Here is a 13,750-nt window from a genome sequence, read left to right on the forward strand (position 1 = left end):
CTGACAGGACATAGTCTTTAAATTCACATGGAAGAAATGGAAAATAGGAATAAAACGAAGGAAAGAGACATAGCTAGTGAAATCTTTTTGGTTTCTATTCTGATTTACCAAAATGAGGGTGTGATGGAACAAAATGGAGTAGAAATAGTAGGCTGTAAGACTTGAGATTTTGGCTTAGAACAGGGTGTGTTCAAGAGAAACTTTGAATTAAAGATATCAAGTTAGGGATCCCTGGGTGGCGCAGCGGTTTAGCGCCTGCCTTTGGCCCAGGACGCGATCCTGGAGACCCGGGATCGAATCCCACGTCGGGCTCCCGGTGCATGGAGCCTGCTTCTCCCTCTGCCTGTGTCTCTGCCTCTCTCTCTCTCTGTGTGTGTGACTATCATAAATAAATAAAAATTAAAAAAAAAAAAAAAACCTTTAAAAAAAAAAAAATAAAGATATCAAGTTAGAAATTTAAATAGTTTGGTTAAGACTGTAAAAATATAAAGTGGAGAATTCTTGAAGCCTTAAAATATGTTAACTGAGATTTAAAAAAAGACAAGAACGTTGAGAGATGTTATTTAAAAGCTGGACAAAGCAGTTGAGTGTCCAACTCTTGATTTTGACTCAAGTCATGATCTCAGAGTTGTCGGACTGAGCCCTGCATCAGGCTCTGTGCTTAGGGTGGAGGCTGCTTATCCCTCTCCCTCTGCTCCTCCCCCTTCCTTTCTCTAAAATAAATAAATAAAATCTTACTAAAAAAAAAAAAAAAAAGGATGAAAGAAAGGGAGCCAGAAAAAAACAAGAACAAAGAGAGAGAGAGAGAAAAAAAAAAAAGAGAGAGAGAGAAAAGAGAGAGAACCCAAAGTTGGAAAAAACCCTAGTAAGAAGAAATCTGAGCAAGGACTAATCAGTATTATTCTACTTAGAGAATGAAGACAGAAATGTCACCATCAGAAAAAAAGTAAAATGACGAAGATGAAATAACTCCATTTGCCTACGGCTCAGTCACTAGAACCCTGCTACATGACACTGAGTGAATTCAGACCAGCACTGGCTTCCTTTTCCCTAAAAGTTTTCTAGGTACTGCCCTTAGCCTGCCATTCCCAATTCCCTGCCAAATGTTACAGGCCCTACCTTGTGGAGGCGTTTGACTAGACCTTCATTGTACTCTTGGCTGCCCTCAATCATGCCAGTTAGGGGGTTAGAGAACCATTCTTTAAACTCTCGATGAGACTGGAAGACATGGGGCATCAAAAAGTGCATCAAAGACCACAGCTCCATGAGGCTGTTCTGCAATGGAGTTCCTGTAAGGAGCAGGCGTCTCTGGCTGCAAAGAAACAGAGGGAATTAGAGGGAGGATGATCATCAAGGTCCCAACCTTCCGAGCATCTCACCCTTCAAGCTAAGTCAACCTTCCTACAATCCCCCATTTCCATCTCTACCTGTTGAAGTTGAGCAGTGACTGCCAACGCTGTGACTTGAAGTTCTTGATGTTCTGAGCCTCATCCAGAATGAGATAGCGCCAGTTCTTACGGCGGAAGGCCTGGTGGTCCTGCAGCACCAGCTTGTAAGACGTGATACACACATGGAAGGCATTGGGCTTGGTCCAGCCCTGAGATATCAGAAAGCAGCAGATAGTGGAATGAAAAGAAAAGAAAGGATAAAGAAAAGACATGCTAAGGTCCTCAAGGGACATAAATCAGGTTGGGGAAAAAAGAGAAAGCCCCAGGAGCAGGAGGCAGCAACAGAAAAAGGAGGGAAAGGAACTCCTCTGAGGAAAGGGCTTAAGAGTAAAAGAGGTATGGGGGGGGGGGCGGGGGGTGATCACATGGAGAGCGAACCTGCCGCTTGAGCTTCCTCTCTTTCTGGGCTCCATAGTAAGTGAGGATTTTAAAGCTGGGGCACCACCGTTTCAGCTCCATCTCCCAGTTCAGCATCACACTGGTGGGGACAATGATCAAATGGGGACCCCAGTTACCTGTTTAGCAAAAGAATAAGAGATGTACAGCATGGTGACTATAGTTAATAATACTGGACTGCATATTTGAAAGTTAAAAGAACACATTAAAAAATTCTAATCACAAAAAAAAAAAAAAAAAAAAAAATTCTAATCACAAGAAAAAAGTTTTTGTAACTACGTAGTGGACGTTAACTAGACTTACTGTGTTAATCATTTCACAACACATACTAACATCAGAACATTATGCTGGATCCTTAAAACCTACATAATGTTGTTACATGTCAATTATACCTCAATTAAAAAAAAAAAAGATTTTAAAGAGAATTTAAAAAGAAAGAAAAATTAGAGGTGGTAAAGAAATGCAAACTGCGGTTCTATTCTAGTCCCTCAGGTATAACCCTGATCACTCTAATGATCCCCTCCTAAGAATCTTAGCACCTACACTGGCATCTCCATAGTTACTGACCAGTCAAGGAAGCTACTAAGCAGGAAACAGTGTTTCAGCATCCAGCAACTAGTCACCATTAAATAAGCTTCACAGGGAATTGGTCAAGGAGATCCAAGAGGAAGGGCCCTGCCTCATTACCTTTTTCACAGGCCAAGTGGGCAAGCAGGGAGATGGTCTGGATTGTCTTGCCTAGCCCCATCTCATCAGCAAGAATACCATTAAGCTTCTTCTCATACATAGTAACCAGCCAGTCCAGCCCAATGTGTTGGTACTCCCGGAGCTGGCCCCGCAGGAGCAAGGGGATGGGTGTCTTCACCTGGTAGGGAGGAAGAGAGATATCAAAGTAGAAATGAGGCCTTAGTCACTGAGAATCAAAAAAGTCAAGATAAGAGAAAGCAGAAGCTGGGGTCAGGGGTTACCTGGGTAGTGGCCAAGGTGTAACCCTTGGGCTGAAGACTTTCAGCTGCCGCAGCGATGTCAGTAATCTCCTTCTTAGGTCCTAGAGTAGTGGTGGGTCCTGGGGTAGGAGGTCCACTGCCCCCATCTGCCTCACTCTGCTCTTCATCCCGGGCAAGCAAGTATTCCACCCCAAAGTCATCATCTTCCTCCTCTTCCTCATCTGCCTGGCTCTGTGATCCAGACTCCTCAGACTCCTCAGACTCAGATTCCTCTGATTCTGAACTCCCGCTGGTTTCTTCCTCCTCTGAATGCTCATCTTCCTCTTCTTCACTTTGCTCTTCAGCAGATTCTGAAGCACACCAAGGCTTAGTGCTCACCACACCCATTCCCCTCCAAAGCCTCCCCCACAGCACATCCATGACCACACATTCACCTGACTGACTGCTACTGTCCTCAGGACGAGCCTCTTCAGCCTCTGTGGCCCCCTCTGCTTCACAGTCAGAGCTGTTAGCCTCAACCTCCTCCTCGTCCTCTTCTTCGCTACTCCCAGAGCCTGGGCCAGAGGCGTCAGAAGCATAGGCTCCCGCATACTGCTGCAAGAGCTCTTCCATAGATAGCTCACCTGGGGAAGAAATGACACATGAGCCTCTTGGTGCTTCAAGGGAAAGGAGGTAAAGGAGAAAGGACTGAGGGCTGCCAGTTCATTTTATGTTGGTTTCTACAGACACTCCTGGGCTCAGGTCTGAAGGGAGGTAAGAGTTTGCTTTCAACACCAGCTACTAAAGCCAAGCCACACAGCCTTGGCCAGAACCATGGGTGATGCTGCCTTCCACTGGGAAGGATATCAAACTAAATCTCTTTAAGATTCAAGTCAAAAACAGCCAACATCCTCTTACATCAGTTCCACTTAGCTGTCCTATCACTTTGTTCAAACTTCCATCAAAACTTGTCATATTCTATTTAGAATTATTTAACATCTGTCTTTGTCATTAGACCTGGAGTTCCTCTGAGGGGGATAAAAAGTCTTATTCATCCCTTTATCCCTGGAATTCTGCACAAAGGAGACACCGAGTGGATGCTCAGTAAACATCTGGTGAATGTCACCTTCTCGAGCCAACTCGCTCAGCTCCATGGCATGGTCCACCTCCCCTTCCAACTGCTCCTCAGCCGCTATAGTTTCCTCTTCATCCTCCGCTAAGAAAGAAAATGAAGCAAAATCAATGGGAACAGAATTATAGGACCCAGTCCAAGCTGAACAAAGGAGAAAGCATTAAATATTAGGTCTAGACAATTCAAAGGGAAAGGGGCAAAGGATACAGAAAATAAGCCTGACCTTCATCCTCATTGGCAGTAAATTCTTCGTCATCCTCATCTGGATGCCACGGCTGTTTGTTGCGCTGTGTAACAGAGGGTGAGGGTTTCACCTATATGGCAAAGGATAAAAAGGAAGAAGACCTAAGGTTTAAGCAACAGGAGAAAGGTTCGATGTTGAATACATTGTCACAGAACAGTCTCTGTTCCACTGAGTGACAGCTGCCACTGGTACGGTCCCGGGGCAAGGATGCAATCAAGGGTTTTCTTTCAGCACCAGCTACCAAATCCTGGCCCCACTGCCTGGGGCAGGATCTGTGAAAGTGCTAGATAAGAAACACAGGCCCCCAACACCATCCCTATACACTCAGACATATGATAGAGAGTTTAGGTCCAGAAAAGACTTCAAGATTATCATCCTAGCTCCAAACCTAGAAACCAATAGGGAGTATTAGGACTATTTCACAGAAGTGGCAAAAACCAGATTAAGTATCTTTTTCAAGGAGACATAGCAGTTAAAAAGTAGAGTACAATACACTCTTCCACTACAGCATCAGAAACTGCCCGTATCAGAATGCAACTTGCCCCAAACCCAGATTCTTTATCCATCCCCAAATGAGAGCCAATTACTCTTAACCAGAGAGGACTCCTGAAAACCACAACCAACCTTATAAACCAGAACTCAGTCCTTGAACCTCTACCTCTGTTCCCACTTTTGAGTCCTCCCTCTACTCATTCTCCCCATACCTGTATCACCTGAGAGGGCTCTTCTTCACCACCTTCTTCAGGCCCATCTCGGGTATCACTGTCACGAGATGAGGGGGTCCTCGAGGGGCTGGAAGGCCCTCCTAGCAGCTGAGGGGGGAGGGAACGGAGCAGCTCTTCCAATGGCAATTCTCCCTCACGTCGAAGCAGCTCAATCTCACGCCTCTGGGTCTCTGCATCATTGCCTTCCTGTTGTTCTTCAACCTCAATTGTCTCCTCATCATCCTCTTCCTCCTCCTCTTGGGGTTGGAAGTCCCCATCTATAGCAGGAGAACAAGGTCACAAAGTCCACGGGGCCCTGCAAGCCACAGGGTGGGTTTTCAGCTCTGGAAAGGGTACATGAGGAAGAGTAACAGAGCCAAAGAGGACACACACCTTCATCGTCCAGCCGGGAAACCGGGGGTGGAGGACTAGAGGCAGCTGAGGAAGAGCCTAGACAAGGGGAAGAGCCAGCTTTGCTGGATGCTAGTGGCTGGTTGAGGCTCTGAGATAAAAGGTCTGAGTACTTTTCAGTCTGCCCCACAATGAAGTCCAGGTGCAGGTCCAGAGCTTTTTTACGCTTTTCCTCAAGCCGGGACTGCTGCTTGAATTGCACCACCTGCCACAACATGAAATGAACAGGTCACTAACAATCTTTTATTCATGTACCCTTTTACCTAACATTTAAGGAAACTTCCTCTATGTTAGACTATGAACTAGCTTTTCAAAAGAGAAGAACTAAAATAAAGTTTCATTAAGGAAAGCACAAAGGGAACAAAGGAAAGAGAAGAGCCAGTTTAACTTCAGGTAGCAGGGGAAAATATACAAATGTATCTGGAGTTAAATCTTTAAGACTAGTAGGTGTTCCCAAAGTGGGAATGATGAGAAATGCATTCCAGGCAGCAGAAAAAGCACAGGTAAATTACCAGGGATGGGCAAAAGAAAGAATATTTGAAATGAAGAAAGAAAAGGAAAGGAACTAACAGGAGACAAGACTGAAAACATAGACAGAAACCAAGTAGCACTTGAGAAACAATAAAAAACTTAACATAAGGGAACAAGTTGATTACTGAGAACTTCAATGGTATTTAAACAGCTAAATGGCACTAAGAGGTTGTAGGAAAAGTGTGCAGAATGCCCTGCAGAGGACGAGTGGCCTAGAGGGATCAAGAAGTCTTATTAACAATCCCCTAAGGTACGGCCATATTGTTCCACTCTACTTTTCTTCTTCCTGGCACTCAATGCTAGAGAGATCCAATGCACAATGGAAATCTCACTAGAATCACGTGAAGTTAAAATATTTATCTCTCAAGTTTTGATCATTCCTGATACGATGCTAACCATACCAAGCAAACCTAAGGCATTTCCCTCTTCCAATCCCTGCTGCCTACCTTCTCCACATTGCTCCAGAATTGCCTGACATCTTTGGCCATGGTGGAGGCAATTCGGCGCAGCTTGGCCTGCTCTTCTCTCCGAGCCCGTTCCTCCTTCTGCCGCTGCTCCTCGTGATGCCGGATGACCATGCGCACAACCTGTGGAATAAGGAACCAGAGTGAAAACATTCCAAGGCCAATCTCCTACTCCCTCCTCAAATCAAAAGCAAAGACTGTAATCAAGTCCAGGAGATCTGGGAAATCAGCTTGTGTCTTGAGACTTTAGGCATTAATAACCACCCTACACTGTTTCAGTTTGGTTTTCTTCAACCCATATATCAAGGAAAAGGAAAGTGGGAAAAGAAATAAGGAAGGTAGGCCCAGTTGATGACATACCTTACGAGCCACACCCCGTTTCCAACGACGCTCCTGAGCAAAGTCAGCAGAGAGCCACTGCATCTCCTCACATAGATAGTCCCAGTGGCCTTTGGGGCGGGGAGGCTCTGGCACTTTAGGCAGCCTTTTCAGTGACCAGAAACCCTCTTTCCGCAGCTCAGCAATCCGAGTCTCAATCTCAGCCTCCTAACAAAGAGGAGCTAGGTCAACCACTGCAAATAAAACCTACCCCACAAATACAGCTGAATTCCTGGGCACTGATTATACATAGGCACTGTCTGGACTGAGCGTTTTACATGTCTTAAGTCCTCTTACCAATCCTGAAAGTAAGCAGGTATTACAACTTTTTCAAGTGAGAAAAAAAAAAAGAGAGAAGATAGGAAGATAAAAGTGATTTACTTGAGATCACACAACCAAGAAGTGATAAGAGCTGAAAATTAAAAATAGGTCTAATGACTCCAGACACCAGATTTCACATTCTGTCATTTCACTCAATATCCATGCCCTATGAATATAGGAAAGACTGAGGAAAACATATTCCAAGAGAAGCCTCTAGAGAAGCAGGGAATGAACCCTTCCTTATGGACAAAAGATCATCATCGCTGTTGAATTCTGCTTGAGAAAAAGGATGTTCATGCTTAGAAATTTAAGGCCCAATTTACATAATCCTATTTGTTTTTAGAATATATATATATTTAAAGATTTTATTTATTTATTCATGAGACAAAGAGAGACAGAGAGACAGGCAGCGGCAGAAGCAGGCTCCATACAGGGAGCCTGATGTGGGACTAGATCCTGGGTCTCCAGGATCAGGCTCTGGGCTGAAGGCAGCACTAAACCGCTGAGCCACCCAGGCTGCCTAAAAAATACTACTTTTATAAAAACATACATTTTGATGACAATATTGAAGTTACACATAGAAAGATTAAATGATAACAAAAGAGAACACTATTTCTACAATGGTTAAATTCATAAAGAAGTAAAAGCATCTGAAATCAACAAAGGTGACTTAAACTTGGGCAGCTCCAGCGGCCCAGCGATTTAGCGCTGCCTTCGGCCCAGGGGGTGATCCTGGAGACCCAGGATCAAGTCCCATGTCAGGCTCCTACACGGAGCCTGCTTCTCCCTCTGCCTGTCCCTCTGCCTCTCTTTCTCCCACTCTCTCTCTCTGTCTCTCATGAATAAATAATCTTTAAAAAATAAATAAATCCATCCATCCATACGGAAAGAAAAGTAAAATGCTCAAAGGACATAGGAGTTGAAGAAAGAAGAATCCTCAGAGACCTCCCCAATACATACATGCTTGGCCTGCTCTGCAATCTCAGCATGGCTCTTCTCCCACTTTGGGCCCTTGTTAGCCAGGTCAGCAGCCTGGGGTAAGCTGAGCCCCTCCAGGGGCACTGTGGCACCATCTGGGGGCCCTGGAGGTCCATCCAGAGAGGAATCTTGAGCTATATGCTGGGGGGAGATGCCGCCTGCCCCACTAGAGGCTGGGGAACTGGATGAGGCAGGGGACACAGGATTGCTGCCTGTCATGCCGTCCGACACCATCTAGAAAAACAAAAATGATAAATAAAATGAATGTTTACTTTACTTAGCACCATACCAGCAGTTCTCATCGGGCGCCTGGGTGGCTCAGTTGATTAATTGTCTGCTTTTGGCTAAGGTCACGATCCCAGGACTTTGGGATCAAACCCCGTGTAAGACTCCCTGCTCAGTGGGGAGTCTGCTTCTTCTTCTGCCCCTCCCCGCCACTCATGCTTGCTTGTGCATGCTCTCTCTGAAATAAAATCTTTAAAAAAAAAAGTTTTTTTTTTTTTAATTTTTATTTATTTATGATAGTCACAGAGAGAGAGAGAGAGAGGCAGAGACATAGGCAGAGGGAGAAGCAGGCTCCATGCACCAGGAGCCCGATGTGGGATTCGATCCTGGGTCTCCAGGATTGCGCCCTGGGCCAAAGGCAGGCCGATGTGGGATTCGATCCTGGGTCTCCAGGATCGCGCCCTGGGCCAAAGGCAGGCGCCAAACCGCTGCGCCACCCAGGGACCCCTAAAAAAAAAATTATTGATATTATTTCATTCTATCTTCACAAGGAAAAACTCCAGAGTAAATGATCAATCTTGTTTTTATAAACACAAATATATGCGATATCATTTTTAAAAGACCTTCAAGATAACAAAGCCAAGTTTACAGATGTAAGAAAAGTTATAGCTTGACATTTACAGTTTCTGAATTTAAGAACATACTAGGGCAGATGATTTCAAACGCTAATGATCCTTTCAGAACCTCAAGAATTTCATTCACGTGAACAACTCCCTCTTCTTCCCTCCTTTATACATCAAGTGTGGCATATGGACCTATTAGAACAAATCTGAGTTACCACCAAATTCAAAAGGCAACAAAGACCACCACCAAGATCACTTAAATCTTTTTATGTTCTTCAACAATCTTGGTAGTTTCCTTTACTAGGAAGGTGGGAAGAAAAGGGAGTCACTATTCTCAAATATTCACCTATTACTTTACAAGCTACTGCACAAACAGTAATAAGGAGGAAATAATATCTCACTTAAATGTAGGTAGTGAGGAAAACCAAAAAAATCACTCTGGCACACTAGCCTCAAGTGTGCCACTGAAATTCCTACCTCAGTTAAACGACAAAAGACTGTATGTCACAAAATTCCCCAGGTGCTCAGGAAAATTTTAAGTATCAAATCCATACCAATTAAAAACCTACCTATGCAAACCTATATATGTCTATTCTCAAAAGCCATGTTTTTTCTACTCTTCCATTTCCTTGGTGCTATAAGGAAAGTATAAATGCTACACACCATCCATAATGCTCCAATTCCTAAAGAAACTGAGCTATTCTCAAAGCTCTCTGTCTTAGAAGCATGTTGTCCCAACCCATTTCCAACCTGGCCTAGTTGAAACCTTTTCAGGTAACAAGGAGTTTCCACACTCCTAGTGACCAATATTACACTAATGTCAAAAACAATGTATCTAACAGGCCTGATGGTCAACATAAGCACCAAAAATTTTCCAGTTAGCTAGGATCATGGAAATGTGGCTAAAACTTGCCACATTTTTTTCTGCCTCAGAGCCAACAACCCACAAAGCAAAAGCAGAGAAGGAACCCATCCACTTTCAAACCTGTGTCTGCAAGATTGGGAGCTGAGGGTGAGCAGGGGAGGGGCTGCTCTGCATGGTCCCACTCCCAGGCTCCTCTTTGGACGCCTGAAGAATGACTGGGTTGTTATCACCACTGCTGCTGGCCGAGGGGCTGGCGTCCGGCTGCAGGGCATGCTGGGAGCTGGCCTCATTCTGGGCCACCGGCCACCGGGACCCGCCTTCCAGGGCCCGGGGCCCACTAGGGCGTCCCAGCCTCCGCTCAGGTCCACCGGCCTCTGGAGCACCTAAGTAGGGTAAAAAAGAGTAAAAATGGGTTTTAATAAGATTAATGAACCTTAAAAAAAAAAAAAAATTTAAGAACAAAGGTAAATAAACAATGATTAAAGCCTATGTTTCTTGAGCTTCCGCTATGTGTCATACCGTACTAAACACTGACTTCATACATTCTGTAATCTTCATACCTACCTTGCAAACCACGTTATTTTTCACACCTTTATAAACGTTTAGTTTCTTCAATATATTGAAGTTAGATCACACAGAAAACATCCCAGACCTAAATGGAGCCTGCATTCTACTATGTTCCCTATTTTACGTTAGAAAGTCAGCATACAGAGACCTAAATGACTTGCATAAGGTCACACAGTAAGGAACTGATAGAAAGACTTAAATTGTGGTAGTCTGATACCAAAACCACGGAGAAGGTGCTACTCTCCTTGGGAAAATCAGGGTTATCAGACCTTTTTCTATTTACAAGTCAACTTTTGTGCTTGCGCCACTATCAAAAAACCAAAAATACTTATAATTTCTCTCATCTCAAACATCTTTTCCATTAGCATCAGTACACAAAATGGTATCTGAACCCTCACCTGTGTGAGCTGAGACCACACCCCCTGTGAAAGTCTGTACTTCCACGGTGCCGCCGTACTGAGAGGAATCACGCCTGAAACAAGCATAAGGGAAGGAAAACAGGCAGTGAGGAACTGATCCACGATCGGTTTATTCCACGATGATTTACGAACATCAAAGCCTTCTTTACGACAACTTTTGAAGCTTTTAAATACACCAAAATCAAAGGTTGAAGAGAATTATAGTAAGGAAAGCTCACGTTTCAGAAAAAATAAAAGCAAATCATGTTTTGCAAAAACACAATTCCCTCAGAGAGCTAAGATTCTGGCTGGAAGAGAAGCAGTGCAGTCAAGCAAAGAACAAAAAACAAAAAGTTTAAAAAGCTTAAGTGTAAAAGGTTCTAACCACGGAACAGAGGGCAAATAGCAAAAAAGCTGTCACATCCAGAAGCTCTGAAAGATGTTGGCTCTCCTTTCAAGTGAGGATTGAAGAGAATCACAGGAGAATCCACCCTTCCTCAGGGCAGGGCCCCGTAACTCCTATACCTGCCCCATGAGACACTTCCTCAAACACAAGAATTGCAGCAGGAGACATTAGAGGAGAAGTCAGAAGTGAGAAAGACCGCTCGGCAAAGAACCATGCCCCGGAAACAGGTAGGGTAAACCCACCAAAGGCCCGGAAGTGTTTCCCCAGTGTTTAAGGAAATTCCTTAGCCACAGTGCAGCCTTCGATTCACTCCTTCCTCCACAACAGATTCACAAGACCCGAGCTAACCAGAATTCATGACGCCTGAACTCTTGACCCCTGGCTTCACTGCTGCCTCCCAACTCCTTCCAACAGACTGACCCGGCGTGACCCCTGACCTCTACCCCAAGTTGCCACTAAACCTAAACTAGCCCCGCCCCCTCCTAGACTCCCACCCCACCCAACGTGCGCGACAGACTGGGGGAGGGGCCCGCGCGTGCGCGCCTGGAGGTGGAGAGAGCCGGCTGCGCGCACCGCCCGGGGGCTCCCGCCAGAGCCCAAACCCACGCACACAAGGGTCGCAAGCTGGGAAGTCTCTCATCCCTACCCGTCAGGGAGCCCCCCACCACCAGACCGCGAAGGGCTGACATAAGGGAGGGTTCGTGCCGCCAGGTCCTGGTTACTGACTGGATATGGTGGGCGCGCGCCCCGACTCCTCGTCCCACGCCCCCCTTCCTCTTCCCGCGCGCCCCTGGGGGGGGGGGCTGGGTTTGGTGGGCGGGCGGGAGCGCACCTGGGTCCGTCCTCTCAGGGCTCGCTCGCTCGCTCAGGCACGCGTGCGCAGACGGACGGGAGGGGAGAGGAGATGCGCCTGGGCCCTGTGCTGGCCGGCTTGGCCCCCCTCAGCCTGTCTCTATGGGCGCGCGCCGACAGCCTCGCGCACCGGCCCCGGGGCCCCGGCCGAAGGTGCGCGCGCAGCACCCCGGGAAGGTGGGAGGAGAGGCGGTGGCGGAAAGATGCGCGCGCAGTCTCCCGTCAGGGGAGGGGGAACTGTGGAGTGTCCGCCATCTTGTCTCCCTCTCCTTACCTGCGTCCTCGGGGGCGTGCGCACCACCCCCCCTCCCGCCGAGGAGGGGGGAGGGCCCCCTCTTGGCCGCCGCCTTTGCGGCCTTTAAATTCCCCTGGGGCCCGCGGCTACTGCCACCGCCTTGCTTCCATTGCCTCCTCTCACGACACAGAGATGCGGGCGGTGGGTGGGAAAAATGGAAGGCGCTACTCTCAGCGAACCGCCGCCGCCGCTTCCGAGGCCCCACCAAAATGGCCGCCGCCGTCTCGGCCGCCACCACCACCAGCACCACCACCACAGCTCTCTATCGCTACCGCCGGCGCGGCCCGTCTTCTCGCGAGAGACAGTAACTGGAGGTTGGAGGATCGGGGAGGCTCGCGTGCTAGCGTAGGGCGCTGTCCGAAGCGCAAAGCAGGCTGGGTGATGTAGTCCTCTGGAGACTCCGCGCTTGCCCCGCGGCAGAGTGTCTTTATTCTCTACAGGAGAAAGTGCCAGTGGAGCTGCATTGCGGCTGCCAATTCGGACCAGTCCCCCGTTTCTTAATAGATCACCCAGAGAGCTGAAGCAATTTGTCAGGTACTTTCAGCAAGTTAGCAGTAGAGCCTGGGCCTCTGGATTCCCACGGCAGTGTACTTACATAGCTGCTTCGCTTTACACAAGGGTGTTATTCCCGATAGCTCCCAAGCACCTATATGCCATTTGTTGGCCAACTTTCTAGGTTAAGAACTCCTTTGAGATACCCTCACCCCAGAATAGAATAGTAACAGTTATCTTCTACTGAGACCACTTTGTGCACTAATTCTCTTTTAATCCCAGCAATGCTTCATTTTACAAATGAATCAAGCTCATGGATTAACCGGTGACGGAGCCTAAAGCCAACATTCATAGGCAAGCAGTCTAAACCACAAGGATAGGGACGCCCGGGTGGCTCAGTAGTTGAGCACCTGCCTGCCTTTGGCCCAGGGTGTGATCCTGGAGACCCAGGATCGAGTCCCACATCAAGCTCCCTGCATGGAGCCTGCTTCTCTCTCTGCCTCTCTCTCTCTCTCTCTCTCTCTCTGTCTCTCATGAATAAATAAATAAAATCTTAAAAAAAATAAAATAAATAAACCACAAGGATACACACAAAATTTACCAACTAAAACCCACCCTGGGAACCAGGTTAGGAAACCCTGATAAAGTCTCATTCAGGGCCTCTTCACTCAGTTCTTAACTGTTTTACTCAGTTGATCCTTCTCAGTGTCACTGATTTGAAGTTCTATTTTTCTTACAGCAAAGATCAGGGGTTGAAAACTCAAAAACTTGTACCCGTGAAACTAATATAACATTGTATGTTAATTATACTTTAATAAGAAAATAAGTTTTAAAAAAGAAAACTCAAATATCTAAAAAAGCCAAGAAGGTGATGTAAATAAAGTGAAGAGGGTCAGGAGAGGAATGTGAGGGGCTGGAGACTATAGGCTTTGTCTGGGAGAAACAACCACTATTCCAGTGGTCATCCTGCAGGAATGCAGTCCGAAATACATCTAAGGGTCAAATTTAACCACAGGTTGCCAGTTTGCTACCTCTGGCCTATCCTGGAGCCTCAAGGTATATAGAAGCACCCAAATTGCTTGATTGAAAAATGG

General features: G+C 46.4%; 1 protein-coding gene and 1 non-coding gene across 5 annotated transcripts in view; both read right to left on the reverse strand.

Annotated features, from left to right (window-relative positions):
• LOC121486786 (Snf2 related CREBBP activator protein) overlaps positions 1 to 12,458 on the reverse strand; it is a 31,532-nt gene extending 19,074 nt beyond the window's left edge. For 2 of the 4 annotated variants that reach the window (XM_041748064.1, XM_041748061.1), the window contains exons 1-16: positions 12,144 to 12,457; positions 10,612 to 10,685; positions 9,767 to 10,029; positions 7,916 to 8,167; positions 6,617 to 6,802; positions 6,239 to 6,379; positions 5,244 to 5,466; positions 4,851 to 5,128; positions 4,126 to 4,216; positions 3,897 to 3,986; positions 3,226 to 3,414; positions 2,813 to 3,141; positions 2,532 to 2,709; positions 1,827 to 1,963; positions 1,428 to 1,597; positions 1,120 to 1,312 (exon numbers count right to left, since the gene is read on the reverse strand). In XM_041748064.1, coding sequence (XP_041603998.1) covers positions 1,120 to 1,312; positions 1,428 to 1,597; positions 1,827 to 1,963; positions 2,532 to 2,709; positions 2,813 to 3,141; positions 3,226 to 3,414; positions 3,897 to 3,986; positions 4,126 to 4,216; positions 4,851 to 5,128; positions 5,244 to 5,466; positions 6,239 to 6,379; positions 6,617 to 6,802; positions 7,916 to 8,167; positions 9,767 to 9,820 — 2,511 coding nt within the window. In that variant the 5' untranslated portion in view covers positions 9,821 to 10,029; positions 10,612 to 10,685; positions 12,144 to 12,457. Of the gene's footprint in view, positions 1 to 1,119; positions 1,313 to 1,427; positions 1,598 to 1,826; positions 1,964 to 2,531; positions 2,710 to 2,812; positions 3,142 to 3,225; positions 3,415 to 3,896; positions 3,987 to 4,125; positions 4,217 to 4,850; positions 5,129 to 5,243; positions 5,467 to 6,238; positions 6,380 to 6,616; positions 6,803 to 7,915; positions 8,168 to 9,766; positions 10,030 to 10,611; positions 10,686 to 11,849; positions 12,108 to 12,143 lie in introns of those variants that run through there. The other 2 variants (XM_041748063.1, XM_041748062.1) reach the window with 2 other exon arrangements.
• LOC121488550 lies at positions 4,305 to 4,433 on the reverse strand. The gene has a single exon (XR_005987164.1). It is a non-coding gene; the product is annotated as a small nucleolar RNA SNORA30/SNORA37 family (small nucleolar RNA).
• Positions 12,459 to 13,750: the final 1,292 nt, after the last annotated feature.

This window comes from Vulpes lagopus, chromosome 3 (assembly GCF_018345385.1).
Source record: "Vulpes lagopus strain Blue_001 chromosome 3, ASM1834538v1, whole genome shotgun sequence".
Lineage (NCBI taxonomy): Eukaryota > Metazoa > Chordata > Mammalia > Carnivora > Canidae > Vulpes > Vulpes lagopus.